Genomic DNA, 14,506 nt, shown 5'->3' on the forward strand with positions numbered 1-14,506 from the left:
AGTAATGATTAGCGAAAAAGGACCTAAATACATTAAAAGCTAATGAATGGGAAAAAAGAAAGGATGCTTTTATGATAGGAAACCTCATTGATCATAACAGGCTTTGAAGCGAGAGAACATTTTTTTCTTCTAATTTTTACAATGGAATAGTGAAGCAAGAACTAAAAAGGAATTAATCGCAAGCTTAGGTGGGAAGCCATGATCTAAAGAAGAATGGCGAGTTTTAGGGGATATCTCACGAATGAAATCTGTTTGTCTTTTCCAAAAGCCATAAAATGTTCGATATAAATTTTTTTTAGGAGTATTTTGAGGTAGTAACTTTTACATGCTTGCACATTTTACTGCAAGGCCTCCTCTTTTTTAATTAGTGATTAATTCATTTACGACAAAAAAGGGAGGGGTCTGTGATAGAAACATTATCAAATTGAGACTCAACAATAAGATTCCAATTTTTGCTGAGTTGCCAGTAGTGTGCTGGGCTCTTCAATTTCAAATGTTGAAAAGCTGAAATTATAAGTGGTTTGTAAAGTTCTTCGGTAAACAAATATGGAATTTGTGTTGATAGGATCCCCCTTCCCATTCCAGGATACTTGAACATTTGCTTAGTAAGTAAAAACATCGCATTCTTTGTATAAAGTAGATACTTCAGACAGTAAATAATTTATGTAGAAAACTGACACTAAGTAAATTATGATTGTTACAATATATACAAGGATACAAAATAAATAGTTGTGGATTAAAGGATTTCTGCGAAGGCAGTGACTAGGGGCTTTTGCGAAGATAGTGATTAGACGGTGACCAGGGAGCCTTTGTGGCCAGCCAACTCTTTTCATATTTTAATTTGATATACCAGAACGTAACTTTAACTAGTTTAAGATTGCTGCAATATATGTAACAATAAAAAAGGGAAATTGTTTTGAATGGGTTCTTCTGGTGAAGACAGGGTCAATGCAAAAAGTCCTAATTCTGCATAACTTCTTGTTTTTTTAATGAGGGGGAAGCCTGAGTAATCCTCGTCGTTATTTATAAATGATAAAAAGAAACCAATATTTTATATATAAACTAAAAATTATATAAATTGAAACTTGGCAACCAATCAGAAGTGCTACATTGAAGCTATAAAAGTAATTTAGTCGAAGTTGTAAAAGAAATTTTCTTACGTTGTTTTTATTTGTTTTCATATTGAATGAGGATAAGGAGGTTTTAGGATAAGGAGGTTGTGAGGATTGGAGGGGGAGGTTCTCAAGAGTTCTACTTTCCCTACTGAAGGTAGATTCACAAGATTTTGCTAGATTCGCTGGTAGGTTTTTTTGAAGTTAGCTCTTGGAATACTAAGAATGGTTAGAATTAGTTGGCCATAAGCTCGACTATTTACAAAATTAAATTTAGGTATTTTCTTAATATACATCCCAATAACTGACTTCTTGAAGAACGATTGACCTAAACAATTTATTTATAAATCGTATAGGAAAAATCGTTAAATTTTCTGGTAATTTTCCCAATTAATATTAAAAATCTCTTTAATATATTAAACCGTTGGCAATAAAAAGAAAATGGGGTGGCTAATATGATGCTTCTCTTATAGTTGTTGTGAAAAACAAAAGAAAAATGTGAAAAAAATGTTCAGAGTAACAATAAAATTGTGGCATCTTTTCATATGAATTGTACCATTATGATTTACAGATTTGGGATATGATATTGCGTTTCCTGTGTTTTTAGGGGCCAACTTACAAAGAAATTCTGATTCACTCTCAGGCTCTTCGAGTTCTTTATGGTTCTGGGGGATGAATTGACTAGATTGACTGGGGGGTAATCTAATTGACTAGATTAGTAATCTGTTGGCTTCACAAATAAAATTGTAAAAATTGCGGATGAGACTTATTGAAGTGAAGACAATCTGAAAGACGTTATTTAATAAAAAAACAAATATAGAATAAAAATAGTTGCGTCAATTTGCATTTCAGATTAGTCTGGTGATTTTTTTTTTTTTTTTTTTTTTTTTTTTTTAATTTATAAACATTTGATTCCCTTAAGGTGGACTTTCAACTGTTTTGTTTAAAAAAGGTCAAAATCCTTAAGGTAAAATAATATACTTTACTGCAAACAATTAGACGAAAATTCAGTCTTTCATATCAGAAAGTTAAGAGCCATGACTAATTGTAAAATAAGACCAAGACAGATAATCTGAGTGAGAGCCTAAGCTGACATAAGCCTGTTCAGAATTTTGTAAAATTTTTAAATGAAATCAAGTTTTTGGACTGTGATGAAAAAGTTTAGAGCCTTGGCTAATTGGAGGAAAAGGCTAAGACAGGTAGTCAGATTGAAGGGCAAAGCTAGGGCATCTATGTAGAAAATTCTCAAGACTAATGATATATAACCCTTTATCTTCATGGGTTTGCGCTTCAAATGTATATACATATACAGGCCATGTCATGTCAAAAAAAACTAGTAAATTAAAAAGGGTTATTAAAAACATAATGAAGGAGGAGAAAAGTGAAGGTAAAAAAAATAACAAGTAAAAAATTAGTTAGACATTTTGTACATATTTTCTGTAATATAAGACGCTTTTTTTTCTTTTTCTTTTTTATCTTGAAGTCAAGCGGTGAATGGGGGACAAAATAGAAACAGGCTAAGAGACATCCCAGAATGGGCTTGGTTTAGGTGGGGAGTGTCTTTTGGGGAAAATGTTTTCCGTGTGAGAGTTTTGTGTTGTATTTTTTGATAAACGGAGGCGCAACTTACCTTTCCTAAACTCAAATGTTTCTAACCTTGGTTTTTAGAAGAAAAGAGTATGAAACTTTTCCTTCTTTGAAAATTACTCGCAAAGCTCTTTTTTAGATAGAGAATGGACTGTTTGGATGAAGACGGTGTGGAGAACATTAGCAACACCTCGTCAGAAAATTTTAACTCAATTTTTTATTTCAGTTTGTTGTTCCACGGCATTTATATGAGCCTAACTTTATATGATTTGGAGAATGAAGATACAATGTACAAACCGTCTTTTAGTGTCATACCCCTGTCCATCTGGTTAATTGCTTTTATTTGGCCATTGGTTTTAATAGCTTTTAATGAAGCCATCAAACGGAATGAAGTCAGGTCGGTTTTTTCACATTTTTCTTCGTTTTCTTCGGGATTTAGCTAGTTCTATTTAAGCCAATCAAAATTTTTCACAAGATTTTTCAACCAATGGGAAAATGTATGGAAAATCTAATTGGCTCAAATTAGTGCTAACTAAACCTCAGGACTAGCAAAATCTCATCGTGAATGGGACTTCACCAATATTTTTCAAATCAGAATTAAAGCTAAGTTTGACGAATGTTATATGACCCCAAGAATTCAGCCTAAATAAATAAAAAATTTAACCAGGCAGTTAGTTTGAAATGATCTAATAATTTATCTTAGTTTTAGTAATTCATGCTCGTAAAAAACTGAAATCCTGCTAACCTCTTATAACATATCTTAATGCTAGAAAGGGGAATGGTAAAAAAAAATTTAATTGTTACAATATTTTTTTTAAAACACTAAAAAAAGACTTGGAGTATTGTTGACTAAGAATAGTAAAAGGATTTTTCAACTTATTACAGGATAATCAAACTGAATATTTCATCTTAGTCATTTTGAAATAAATTGTAGTGCCCAGTGAACTCAGTTGGCTCTGCTAGATGAAGTGTTCACCGAAAAGGTGGGAAAAGAACAAGAGAGGAAACTTTAGTTCATCTGTTAGAAAATTGGTCCAATGTTGCCAAAAAATCGTAAAGTTAAATATGGAAGCTGAAATAAAGATGCTAATTTTTCTTTTTCGGTCTTTTTGTTTTAATTAAAAAGAATAAAAAATAAAAGCTTATTAAAGAAGTAAATACATCACAAGTATATTTGTGTACATTTATTGGACCTAGCCTCAGTACTTTTACAATCAATAAAAACTATTTTCAGAGACAACACTCCAGTGTTCACTATAGTAAAGAGCCATGTGCCTTCATGTTTTTTTTTCAGGCCGTCTCGTATGTATGAGATGGTTCTAAAATCTTGTGAGGGGGGCTCTTTCGATTGGAAATTAAAAGTTCTATTGCTCTTTGAAAGATCAGAAATTATTCAAGGACAGTCAGCTTCCTCAAGAGTTTCCTTTGCTATCCCCTCCCTCTTTCAAAAAAAACAAGGCATCCATTGAAACTTAGAGATAGCCATCTTTTCGAAAGTTCCCAGGACATTCGGAGAGTTGGTAATGAAAAAAAAAATTCCCTGTCCAGTTCGAAACTTACACCCAGGAGGAACCTAGTTTATTAAAAAAATGGTCGGGGCACTGGACTCCCTTAAATGGGGCCTGAAAAGGGTAAAAAATTTCTTTTCTCTAGTCACCTTAAGCCCTTGGGCTAAGGGGACACCAATACAGAAGTAAAATAGAGAAAGAATATTAGTTCTTTTAAAAATGGGGACATATACAGGACCAAAAGCATTATTGAGTAGTTATTCCTGAGCTACTTGAAACGTAAAACAATAAGTCACTGGTAAAATTAGGGTGATAAAAAGAATAATTTTTCTTATTAATTCAAGACTTGAATCCTTAATTCCTTGGACAATCGGGCCCCAAAATACAAGCTAAAATTAAAAAGAAAATTTGATTCCCTAAAAAACTATTGACTTTTTATCAAACAACAAAAAGGAGTTTTTTGTCGAATATTTGAATTTAGATTACAAAAGATTTAGAGGGTCGGTAGTCTTACTCTTATTTATTGTCAAGTCGAGTGGCTAGCGCGCTACACTTGAATTCCTGAGGACAGTGTTTCGAACCCTGATGATGCTGATTTTTTGGTTTGGAACGGGGGTCAATTGTGTGACTCGGTAAGCTCAGCCAGAGTCAACCCAGCTCTAAATGGGCACCTGGAGAAATCTGGGGAGAAAGTACGGGAAGCGCTGGATGATTAGCCCCCAACCACGGATTGCTCTCCCGGCCGTCGGCAGAAAATTAAAAGATCCGTACCTTCGCTCCGTAAAATATTTTTCAGAATGTGAAATTTTTTAAGTTTTAAGCTTTTCGTTTTAAGTTGGATTTGATTGTTTATTTTATTTTTCGTCGTTTTGGAATTTGTTTGTTCATGCATAAAGGCATCTGTTATCCTTTTTAATTTTTATTTCATTTCACTCTTTTAATTGCATTTATTCATTCATGGTAATCTTTGTTTTGATATTTATTATTATATTATTTTTTCTTCTCGTTTTAGGTTTTAGAATTATTTTTACTTTTCTTTTAAGTCTTCTTTTTGTAAAACTTTTTTTAATTAATAAAGCAGTCAGAGAAGCAGTTAAAATCCATCAGATATTTTAGTATTCATGTTCTTTATTTTTAATTATATTCTAATGATATTTTCCTCTTCTATCGATGTCATCGTACGTTTCGTGGCTGCATGTAGTCTTTTTCCATGTTTTGGTTTCTTCAAGCCACCTCAGCTCTAGATTGGAAAGCTAAGGATTGGCGTATGACGACACTTAAAGAACAGATCTCTCTCGGCTTCTTTTGAAAGTTTTAATTTAACCTTAGCTGTTCCTGATGCATTGGAAATACACCCCTTGGCAAAAAAATGTAATCAGCCAGGAACCAGTGCGAAATTCAATTCCACTATCTCTTTTTAAGATATTTCTGAAAAAAATGTTACGCTCTAAACTTATTTGAACAAAAATATTCAAGTGTTAGTATGTTTTAACCTATTTATTTGTATTAATTACAGGTCAAAGTTTCGACTTCAAAAACGAGCAAGACTTGAGTTTGGCACTAAACTTGGAATGAATTCCCCATTTTAGTTGATTTTTAGCTGGGTTTTTCTTTTTATCTACTTTCTTAGTTTCTCTAGTGTTCTTTTGAAATATTTGATATTTTAGATTTTTAACCCACCGCTTTTTTTAGTTGTTGTTGTTTATTTTTGAAAAAAAGGGTGTATACATATGACATTGTAATTAAATAGAAAAAGAGGCCACATTACTGTTATTTATCATGATTTAAACTTTAGTAACGAAAATAAAAAGAAGAGAAAAAGTGGCAAGATAGAATTGACGAAAATAAAAAAAAAATTAAAAAAAGAGGACACATTAATGCTATCCATGCAAAAGATGATTTTCCTTGTTGAACAAAGTGTGTGGGGCTTTAAGTGTCATGTAGAATGTTTTCGGCAATGGCAATTCCAATGGTGTAATTTTCGTTTCAATATGACTCCATTTTCAAGGAGTTTCAGGCTGATTTTCAAAATGCTATTAATTTGTTTTCTGAACAAACTTTCACAGTTAAGACTAATCGCGACGATTGTTGCCATTCTGTGGATCATCCACAAATAGGAATTATCTATCACTGGACTTTAAAAAAAAACGCTTTTAAGTTTCGGCTACTATCGGCTTGGGTTCGTTCTTAGCTGGGTTGCAGTTATCGCTGCAACCATTCTTATTGAAAAGATTCTGTCTATATTTAGGTTTTTTTAATCGGTAGACCAATACCTTAGCTTTTAGCTAAGGAATGTGTGAAATGGGCTGGAACAATAGATGGCAGCACTTTCGGAACCGTAGGAAAATGCCACTTTTTTGCTTCAGTTGATTTTTCTATATATCGCTCAAAGAAGATATGTTGGCTCTGGGGCCGGGTAACTGCCGTATATATTTAACACTTATAGATTTTAGTCCATCTTCAGTTTGAAACTGGTGCCTGCCTGATTGCCTGCTAGAACGGAGCTTTCCACTCGAAAGCAGAAACATAGTTTGGTGAAACGAAAGCTTGACTGCATAACTTCAGATAGTTCTCTCTGACATAGGGTATAAAACTCCACTTCATTTCACACACTATAGGCTCTGCCTCAAGGACAAGCAAAACCCATCCTTTTTGTCCCCAGGCAAGAGTTCTACGAAGATTTCCAAAATTCGAAGTCATATTCATCAATCTGACCTAAGGTCCACACTTTCAGTAAAAACTGCAGTGGTTAGACCCTTACTACTTTCTAGGAATAAGCTGAAATCGGGGTGCTAGGAACAAAAAAATATATATATATAAAAACGACAAAACCAAAGTGTTGCTTTCGCAACACAACAAGATGCAAACGGCGAGATATTTTTGGTATATTTCAACCTAAGCATCAATCGCAGATGGTTCATTAAGACTACGATGAATTATTATAATGAATCTTTTGCTAGATTTCTGCTACTACTGCAACCGAGACATACGGCCCTCTACTTTCGAATATGCCACTGGCGAACCATTCTCTATTTTAAACATAAAAATTATGCGATGTTTTGAAAAATGAAGTGGAGTACACAGTGGGATTGAAAAATTAAAGGTGTACAGAAATCTTAACGAAGAATGGAAAGAATATGTGATGTTAAACAAACTAATTACAAGTTTTCAGTGAAAACACATGCTTAAAAATTATTATACATTTCAAATTGCAGTTTTTGATGGATTTGTTTCTATTTGCCTTTACTTTCAAATATTTTGATGTTTGAACGAAATTCAGGAATGATTGATGTTCAGAAATGAGGGACGCCTGTGCCGAAATAATTTGAAATCTATTAAATCTCCATAGCCGATATATAAAGTTGAGTTGTGGGCTTATCTACATGTGCAGTGCATTCCTAAGATAGTGAACCAAACGTTACGAATTTTTGAATGTAGATTATAAGAACGGTGAATTAGGTCAGTTTTTTGCAAACAAAGTAGAAAAAATTCTAAATTTCCATTTAAAATGAGGCAACCGATTCGTGGTATATGGCATGATTCTTATACGGAGGCCAAAGGCTCAAGCTTCCAGTTGGACGAATCGAGTGCCATTTGTAAGGACCATGTGTGAGCTGCCAAGTTGAAGCAAGGACCTGACCTGCCGCCCAAGTGAAGTGAGTGTCATTTGCGAGCACCAAAGGTCAAAACTGCAACCTGACCAAAGTGATGACCATCAAAATACGGGGAACTGCACATAAAAATATTCTTTTTAACATAAATTGCCGTTACATGTATTTTAACAACGTGCGTAAGTATCCGAAAGATCCCAAATGCTAAAACCTTTCGGGAATCTAATTCTAATTAGGCACCGAATATGTATACTTGGCAGTGTTGGTAACCCTTATAAGCCCATAACTACTCGAAAACTATGGCATGATCCTAGCGTGAGAACGGGTTTCATTACAATCAAATCAGTCTGTTCTTTTTCAGTTGCTCATAAGATAGTATGTTTTTTTTTCCTGTTTTTGTTTGAAGGTAGGTGTTTCCTGTTATATCGATTACATGTACTCACTGTGATTCATTAAAAGGGATCAATTCTACATGTAGTTGGTAAGTATGTGCTGTTATTTCTCATTACTTGGGGAAATGTATTCATTTTTGAAAAGATTTAGAATTTGAGAAAAACTCTTCTTTCAAAAAAAAACCTTAAACTTATGAAAAATGTCTGAGCCTTCCAAGATGTGGTTAAAAAATGCCAAGGCAGACCTGAGTTCAAATTTTTACTAGTGCGCATTAAGAACCTTTCAGGCTGAAAGTTTTTTCTCGTAATCCTCCCACCCCTAATACCTTGGTCAGAAATAAAATTCTGAAATTGAGTGAGATTGTGCTTTATAACTTAAGCTAGCACACACCCTGGAGTTATACACTCGCGGTGTTTTTGCCAAATATTCTATTCTAGAATATTAGAATATATTCTAGAATATAGAGACTGACATCTCTATACTGTCAGTTTATCCGAATAAACTGACAGTCTGTTGGATGGCCGTTAGGACTCCGAGGGCATGTAATACAGTATGACTGGCGTAAATTTGAGGAAAAGGCGACACAAGTATCAACTCTTTCAAAATTTGTAATTTCTTGCTATTCAATTAATGGCCGCGTTCGCTTACCTCCGTGTCTGTGTTTTCATGACTTTTTTTACTTTTTTTTTTATTTACATAATAAACAAAAACATAAGCTATTACAGATATAAATCACTGTGCTAGGAAAGCTGTTATAGTACTCAGTAAGACCCAGTAATCACACTATCGTACTTTTAGACCTTGTGTCTCACAATAATGAAGCAGATTTTGTTCTTCATGTTTAGAAGAACATAGAAGAACCTAAGGATAGTTTGTTTGGGGAAGAGAAACAAAAACAATACCGTTTTGTAAATACCTTATAATATTTAGACCCTAACTAAACTAAGACTAAGGTGGCCTTAACTAAGACAAAATATGAACAGTTGAAGCCACAATGTATATAAAACCAATTGCATGCTGAATTCTATCTCTATTCTAGCAGGCAGGGGCGTCACAACGGAGGGAGCATCCAAAGCTTTTTAAAATCTAGTAAAGTTTTGAGCAAAAGTTCAAAATCATATTGAATCCAAGAAGAAGAAAAAACAAGTAGTTACAGCAGAATATTAGAGAGTCTAAAATTGCAATCCAACTTCGATAATAGTTCCAAAATCCGGTAGAGAAGGTCCAAAATTCAGCACTACAATTTACAAAATCAGCGAAAGAAAGTCTTGTAGTGATATTTCGATTTATTAACTATAGTTAGAGCCAAATCAAAATCTAAAATCTTTCCACAAATTTGAAAAAGAAAGTATTCAATTTGGTTGAATTTTGCGAAAGATTTTAATCTTACTCCTATCTTCTTTCCCAACCCAAGTGAGTTTTCTGGAATGGCCATGACAAAATGTGATGATCAGTTAACTTCGCATTTTCATAGTTTTGCCAAATCGGCCCAATCGAAAATAAGACATCTTTCTGACCTAAAACAAGTTATTCACTTACCGAATTTACTGGGTGTGGTTGAGTTCAATTGCTGTTTTTGCTGTTATTGCTTTTCACCGTGGACGTTTGACATCACCGGTTGCAGTTCAGAGTTTTACTCGAGCAAAAACGGAAAGAAGCGCAACAATGAACTTCTCGACCATAAAAAACAGATTTTAAGCAAAATGGCGATCAAAAACGCAGCTATTCTTAGGTCGTTACATGAACGAGGAAAAATTCTACAGAAAAGAACGCAATAGTCCTCTAAATTCCAAATATTTTGCCATTTTTTGGCATACTGAACCACTTGAAAGACAAAAACTAATAATCATTAATCCTATGATTAAATATAAAAAAAAATAATGTTGCACTGAAATACGCTGGAAACTAGAGCACAAGGATGGAATTACCAAGAAAATGACAGATTATGGCTAATGACGTGATATAGACCTTAAAACTGAATAATCTTAATAGACATATAAAAGCATAATAAGACCAGTAAAGGAGAAAATTTTTAACTGTGTGAACCAATTCCATATATTATCAAACTACTGCAAGAAATCGTAAGGACTGCTACAGGTAAGAAAATAGTCTTTTTAAGAAAATTTTGTAAAATTTCTGGTGGGGCCCAAAATTGTCATTACCTACTCTGTCTGTAGGCCCTTATTCCAATTTTAATATAAACCTTAGCTGTTCCTGATGCATTGGAAATACACCCCTTGGCTAAAAAATGTTATCAGTCAGGAACCAGTGCGAAATTCAATTTCATTTTCTCTTTTTTAAAATACTTCTGAAAAAAATGCCATTCAGCATTTTTACGCTCTAATGTTACTCTCTAAACTTATTTGAAAAAAAATGTTCAAGTGTTAGTATGTTTTAAACTATTTATTTGTATTAATTACAGGTCAAAGTTTCGACTTCAAAAGCGAGCAAGACTTGAGTTTGGCACTAAACTTGGAATGAATTCCCCATTTTAGTTAATTTTTAGCTGGGTTTTTCTTTTTATCTACTTTTTTAGTTTCTCTAGTGTTCTTTTGAAATATTTGATTTTTTAGATTTTTAACCCACCGCTTTTTTGTTGTTTATTTTTGAAAAAAAAGGGTGTATACATATGACATTGTAATTAAATAGAAGAAGAGACCACGTTAGTGTTATATGTTATGGTTTAAGCTTTAGTGACGAAAATAAAAAGAAGAGGAAAAGTGGCAAGATAGAATTGACGAAAAAACAGAGGACACATTAATGCTATCCATGCAAAAAGTGATTTTCCTTGTTAATCAAAGTGTGTAGGGCTTTAAATATCCTGTATAAAGTTTTCGGCAATGGCAATTCCAATGGTGTAATCTTTGTTTCAATATGACTCCATTTTCAGGGGGTTTCAGGCTGATTTTCGAAATGCTATTAATTTGTTTTCTGAATAAACGTTTACAGTTAAGACTAATCGCGACAATTGTTGGCTGCTACTCTGTCTGTAATCCCTTATTCCAATTTTCTGGTACGAAATCAATATCAGTAGACTTTTACAAAGTTGTTCCACACGTTTGCTTACTTAGCACACCGAAATTGACAACTCGCTGCAAAAATAAAAGGGTAAATATAGACAGACCGGCGGAATGTCGCCATACCTATGATACCAGCTGGATGCCGGCGGGTCGCCAAAATATTTTTCCATGTTTTAAAAAATTTTCCATGTTCCTCTTCTAAAAATCAGAAAAATATAAATCCTTCGAATTTATAATTTGGCAAACTAAACAAGTTTTGTATTGTCGGCAAACAGTATTTTATTTACATTTCCGTCAACGCTGTACTAGAAAAGTCAAAGGAAATGGGAAATAGTGATACAAAACTTGCTTTCAGGAAAGCGGTTGTGCAGCTGACCTCACAGACCAAGGTGTGCATTTGTGTAAAAATATAGAAGAATTTTCGGTAAAAAGCTAGTTAAGTGAGTTCTTGCTATCTTGGAAAGGGGTTAGGTTAGGAAAATGAAACTTTCAGGGATGAGTCTACAGGCTAAAGTATGTCCTGGGAAGGTGTTCTGAAGTACATTCCTCCACTCCTTCTCCCTCTAGAGGGCACTGACCTTTGATGACCTTTAAAAATATGTGTGTTATAAAAGTGAAACCTTGCAAAATAGATCTTCTGCTTGAATGAAGTACAACAACATTGTTTTCAGCTTCACAACTTTGCTCAATCCCAATTTCTAAGGTCTTAAAGATATACAAATACATTTCCACTCCTTCTTCCTCTAGAGGGCCCTGAAATTTGCCTACATGACAGGTCTATACCTATTGAAATTTTGACAAAACAACATTTTACCTAAATGTTCAGTTACTAGTTGCTTTTTCTCTGCCTTTAGTTCAGAAAATGCAATTCCTGTTATTTGAGCAGAATTTTGAGCCATATCAATGCTTTTTTTTAACTTAGGAAATGTATTTGCATATCTTTAAAACCTTATAAAATGGAATTGAGCAAAGTTATGAAGCTGAAAACAATTTGTTGTACTTCAATTAAGCAGAAGATCTATTTTGCAAGGTTTCACTTTTATAACACACATATTTTTAAAGGTCATCAAAGGTCAGGACCCTCTAGAGAGAGAAGGAGTTGAGGTAGTTGCTTCAAAATACCTTCCCAAGACATACTTTAGTCTGTAGATTCATCTCTAAAAGTTTCATTTTCTTAATCTAAACCATTTCTGAGATAGCAAGAAGTCAATTAACTAGAATTTTACCAATAGATTTATAGGGCATACTTTAGCCTGTAGACCACCCCCAAAAGTTCCAATCTCCTAACTTAACCACTTTCCGAGATAGCACGAAGTCACTTAACTAGAATTTTACTATTTTCAAACATGTTTGCTAAAAGCTTCCCCCTTGAAAATATGCTTAGGTCTACCACAACTCCTGTGGTTGGTTTGTAGCAGCCTACCTGAGGCTTTCATTCATAAACCTACTTATCCACCCTTATTCTCTCTTAACATTGCAATTATCAAAATTAAAGAGAGGGCTACAAGCCATGCTGCAAATTGCTTATTAAATAGCTTGCCATGAGCTTTGGTATATCAGGTAGGCTAGTCTAGCCTACATCAAAAGATAGCTCATTACTTTCCTATCCCTCCTCTCTTCCTCTAAGACAAGGAAAGAAATTGTACCTAGTGACATTATAAGTTACTCCTCTTATTTGCACTTTCTTGACAGCATCATCTGTCTGTACCATTGTTTTCACCAAATCTGAGTGTCAAGAAAAAAAAAACTGAAATTGTAAAATAATGAATCTTATCCCAATGGAATGCTGCAATAATGTGGCAAAATACATCTCCACATTTCTTAAGACAAAAATATCCCAAATAATAAGAGCAAATCATAGGCTAGGTCTAATGTTTCTAGTTGGCCTAGACAAAAAAAAACTACAGGAACTAAAAAAGAGATTAATATATGTTTTCCTGGATTTGCTTATTCAAGTCTAGGAGCAGTAGATCTAATGCTGCTTCTGGGAGATTGGGATTGTAAAATATTAGCAGCTGCTATGTACAGTTGGTGTTATATTATATATTTCAAGCACTATGTTTTACCTTAAATTGCATTTGCCAGCAAGATAAGGTGGTAGATCCTCCTGTAGGTTTTCACTGGTGCTGAGTGATGTAATTATGTCAGCTTAGCTTCCCAGTCCAGCCTCCACTCAGCCCTCTCCCAGTCCCTGTTGACTCCAGCCTTGAAGGAGTGGGGAGTCTCAGCTTGGATGGTAGACTTGGATAGGCTATTCCAGAGGGGACCACCCAAATGGAAAAGAAGCCACATTGTGCCCTTCTCCAACATCCAGGCAGGTGAAGCTTGAGACTGTGACTTCTTGAGTTGTTAGCCAGGGAGGGGGTGAAGATCTGGTTCAGGTGACTGAATTTGAAAATTTTGCATGCAATGGTCACATCTCCTCTATATCTTTGATACATGAGGGTTTGAAGTCTCAGCAACCTTAAGCAATCCTGGTAAGGGGCATTATTTAAGCCACAGACCAGTTTGGTTGCTCTCCTTTAGACACTTTCAAGGGCTCTTCTGTCCATTTTATTTTGGAAAAAGGCCAAAGTCAAGCCAAACTCAAGGTGGGGACAGACAAGGGATTTATAAAGTTTTGTAACCACACATGACTTTCTGGTTACAAAAGAGCACTTAATGAGTCCGAGAGCTTGATTAGCTTTTGTAACCTGAGCCTGAGTGTGGCTGTGGAATTTTAAATCCTTGTCCACAATGACACCTAAGTCTCTCTCCTTGGTAACTGCTTCCAACTGATCACACCCTATATGGTAGGGATGGTGGGGGTTGTTGTGCTCTAAGTACAGTACCATGCATTTAGTTGCATTGAATTGTAAGGCCCAAGTTGATGACCAGGAGGATAGCCTGTTGAGGTCTAGCTGAATGCAGGCTCTTTGTTCTTCAGTTTCAGCAGGCCCAATGAGCTTACAGTCATCAGCATATAAAGTTAAAAGGTTGCATAGATAGGTTGTACAGTTGTTAATATATATGCTGATCAACATTGGCCCAATGATGGTTCCCTGTGGGATGCTGCTTATGACCAGGGAAGTGGAGGAGAAAACTGGATTGCCATTATTAGTGTAGATCATGACACATTGAGATCTTTCAGTTAGGAATGCTCCAGTCCAATCAATCACATTCTCATGCACCTGGTAAGCTTTAAGCTTCAGCATCAGGTACAAGTGTTCAACTTTGTCAAAGGCTTTGGCTTGGTTGAGTAAGATAATGTCAACTGGTTTACCCATATCCAAAAT

At 34.7% G+C, this 14,506-nt stretch overlaps 2 protein-coding genes across 2 annotated transcripts in view; both read left to right on the top strand.

Moving 5' to 3' along the window:
• LOC136040031 (transmembrane protein 94-like) overlaps positions 1-5,938 on the top strand; it is a 273,850-nt gene extending 267,912 nt beyond the window's left edge. The window contains exons 28-29 of the mRNA XM_065724097.1: positions 2,926-3,096; positions 5,724-5,938. Coding sequence (XP_065580169.1) covers positions 2,926-3,096; positions 5,724-5,796 — 244 coding nt within the window. The 3' untranslated portion in view covers positions 5,797-5,938. The remainder of the gene's footprint in view (positions 1-2,925; positions 3,097-5,723) is intronic.
• A 5,564-nt stretch (positions 5,939-11,502) lies between these two features.
• LOC136039954 (protein HID1-like) overlaps positions 11,503-14,506 on the top strand; it is a 112,418-nt gene continuing 109,414 nt past the window's right edge. The window contains exon 1 of the mRNA XM_065723965.1: positions 11,503-11,620. Coding sequence (XP_065580037.1) covers positions 11,555-11,620 — 66 coding nt within the window. The 5' untranslated portion in view covers positions 11,503-11,554. The remainder of the gene's footprint in view (positions 11,621-14,506) is intronic.

Source organism: Artemia franciscana, chromosome 20 (assembly GCF_032884065.1).
Source record: "Artemia franciscana chromosome 20, ASM3288406v1, whole genome shotgun sequence".
NCBI classification, from domain to species: domain Eukaryota; kingdom Metazoa; phylum Arthropoda; class Branchiopoda; order Anostraca; family Artemiidae; genus Artemia; species Artemia franciscana.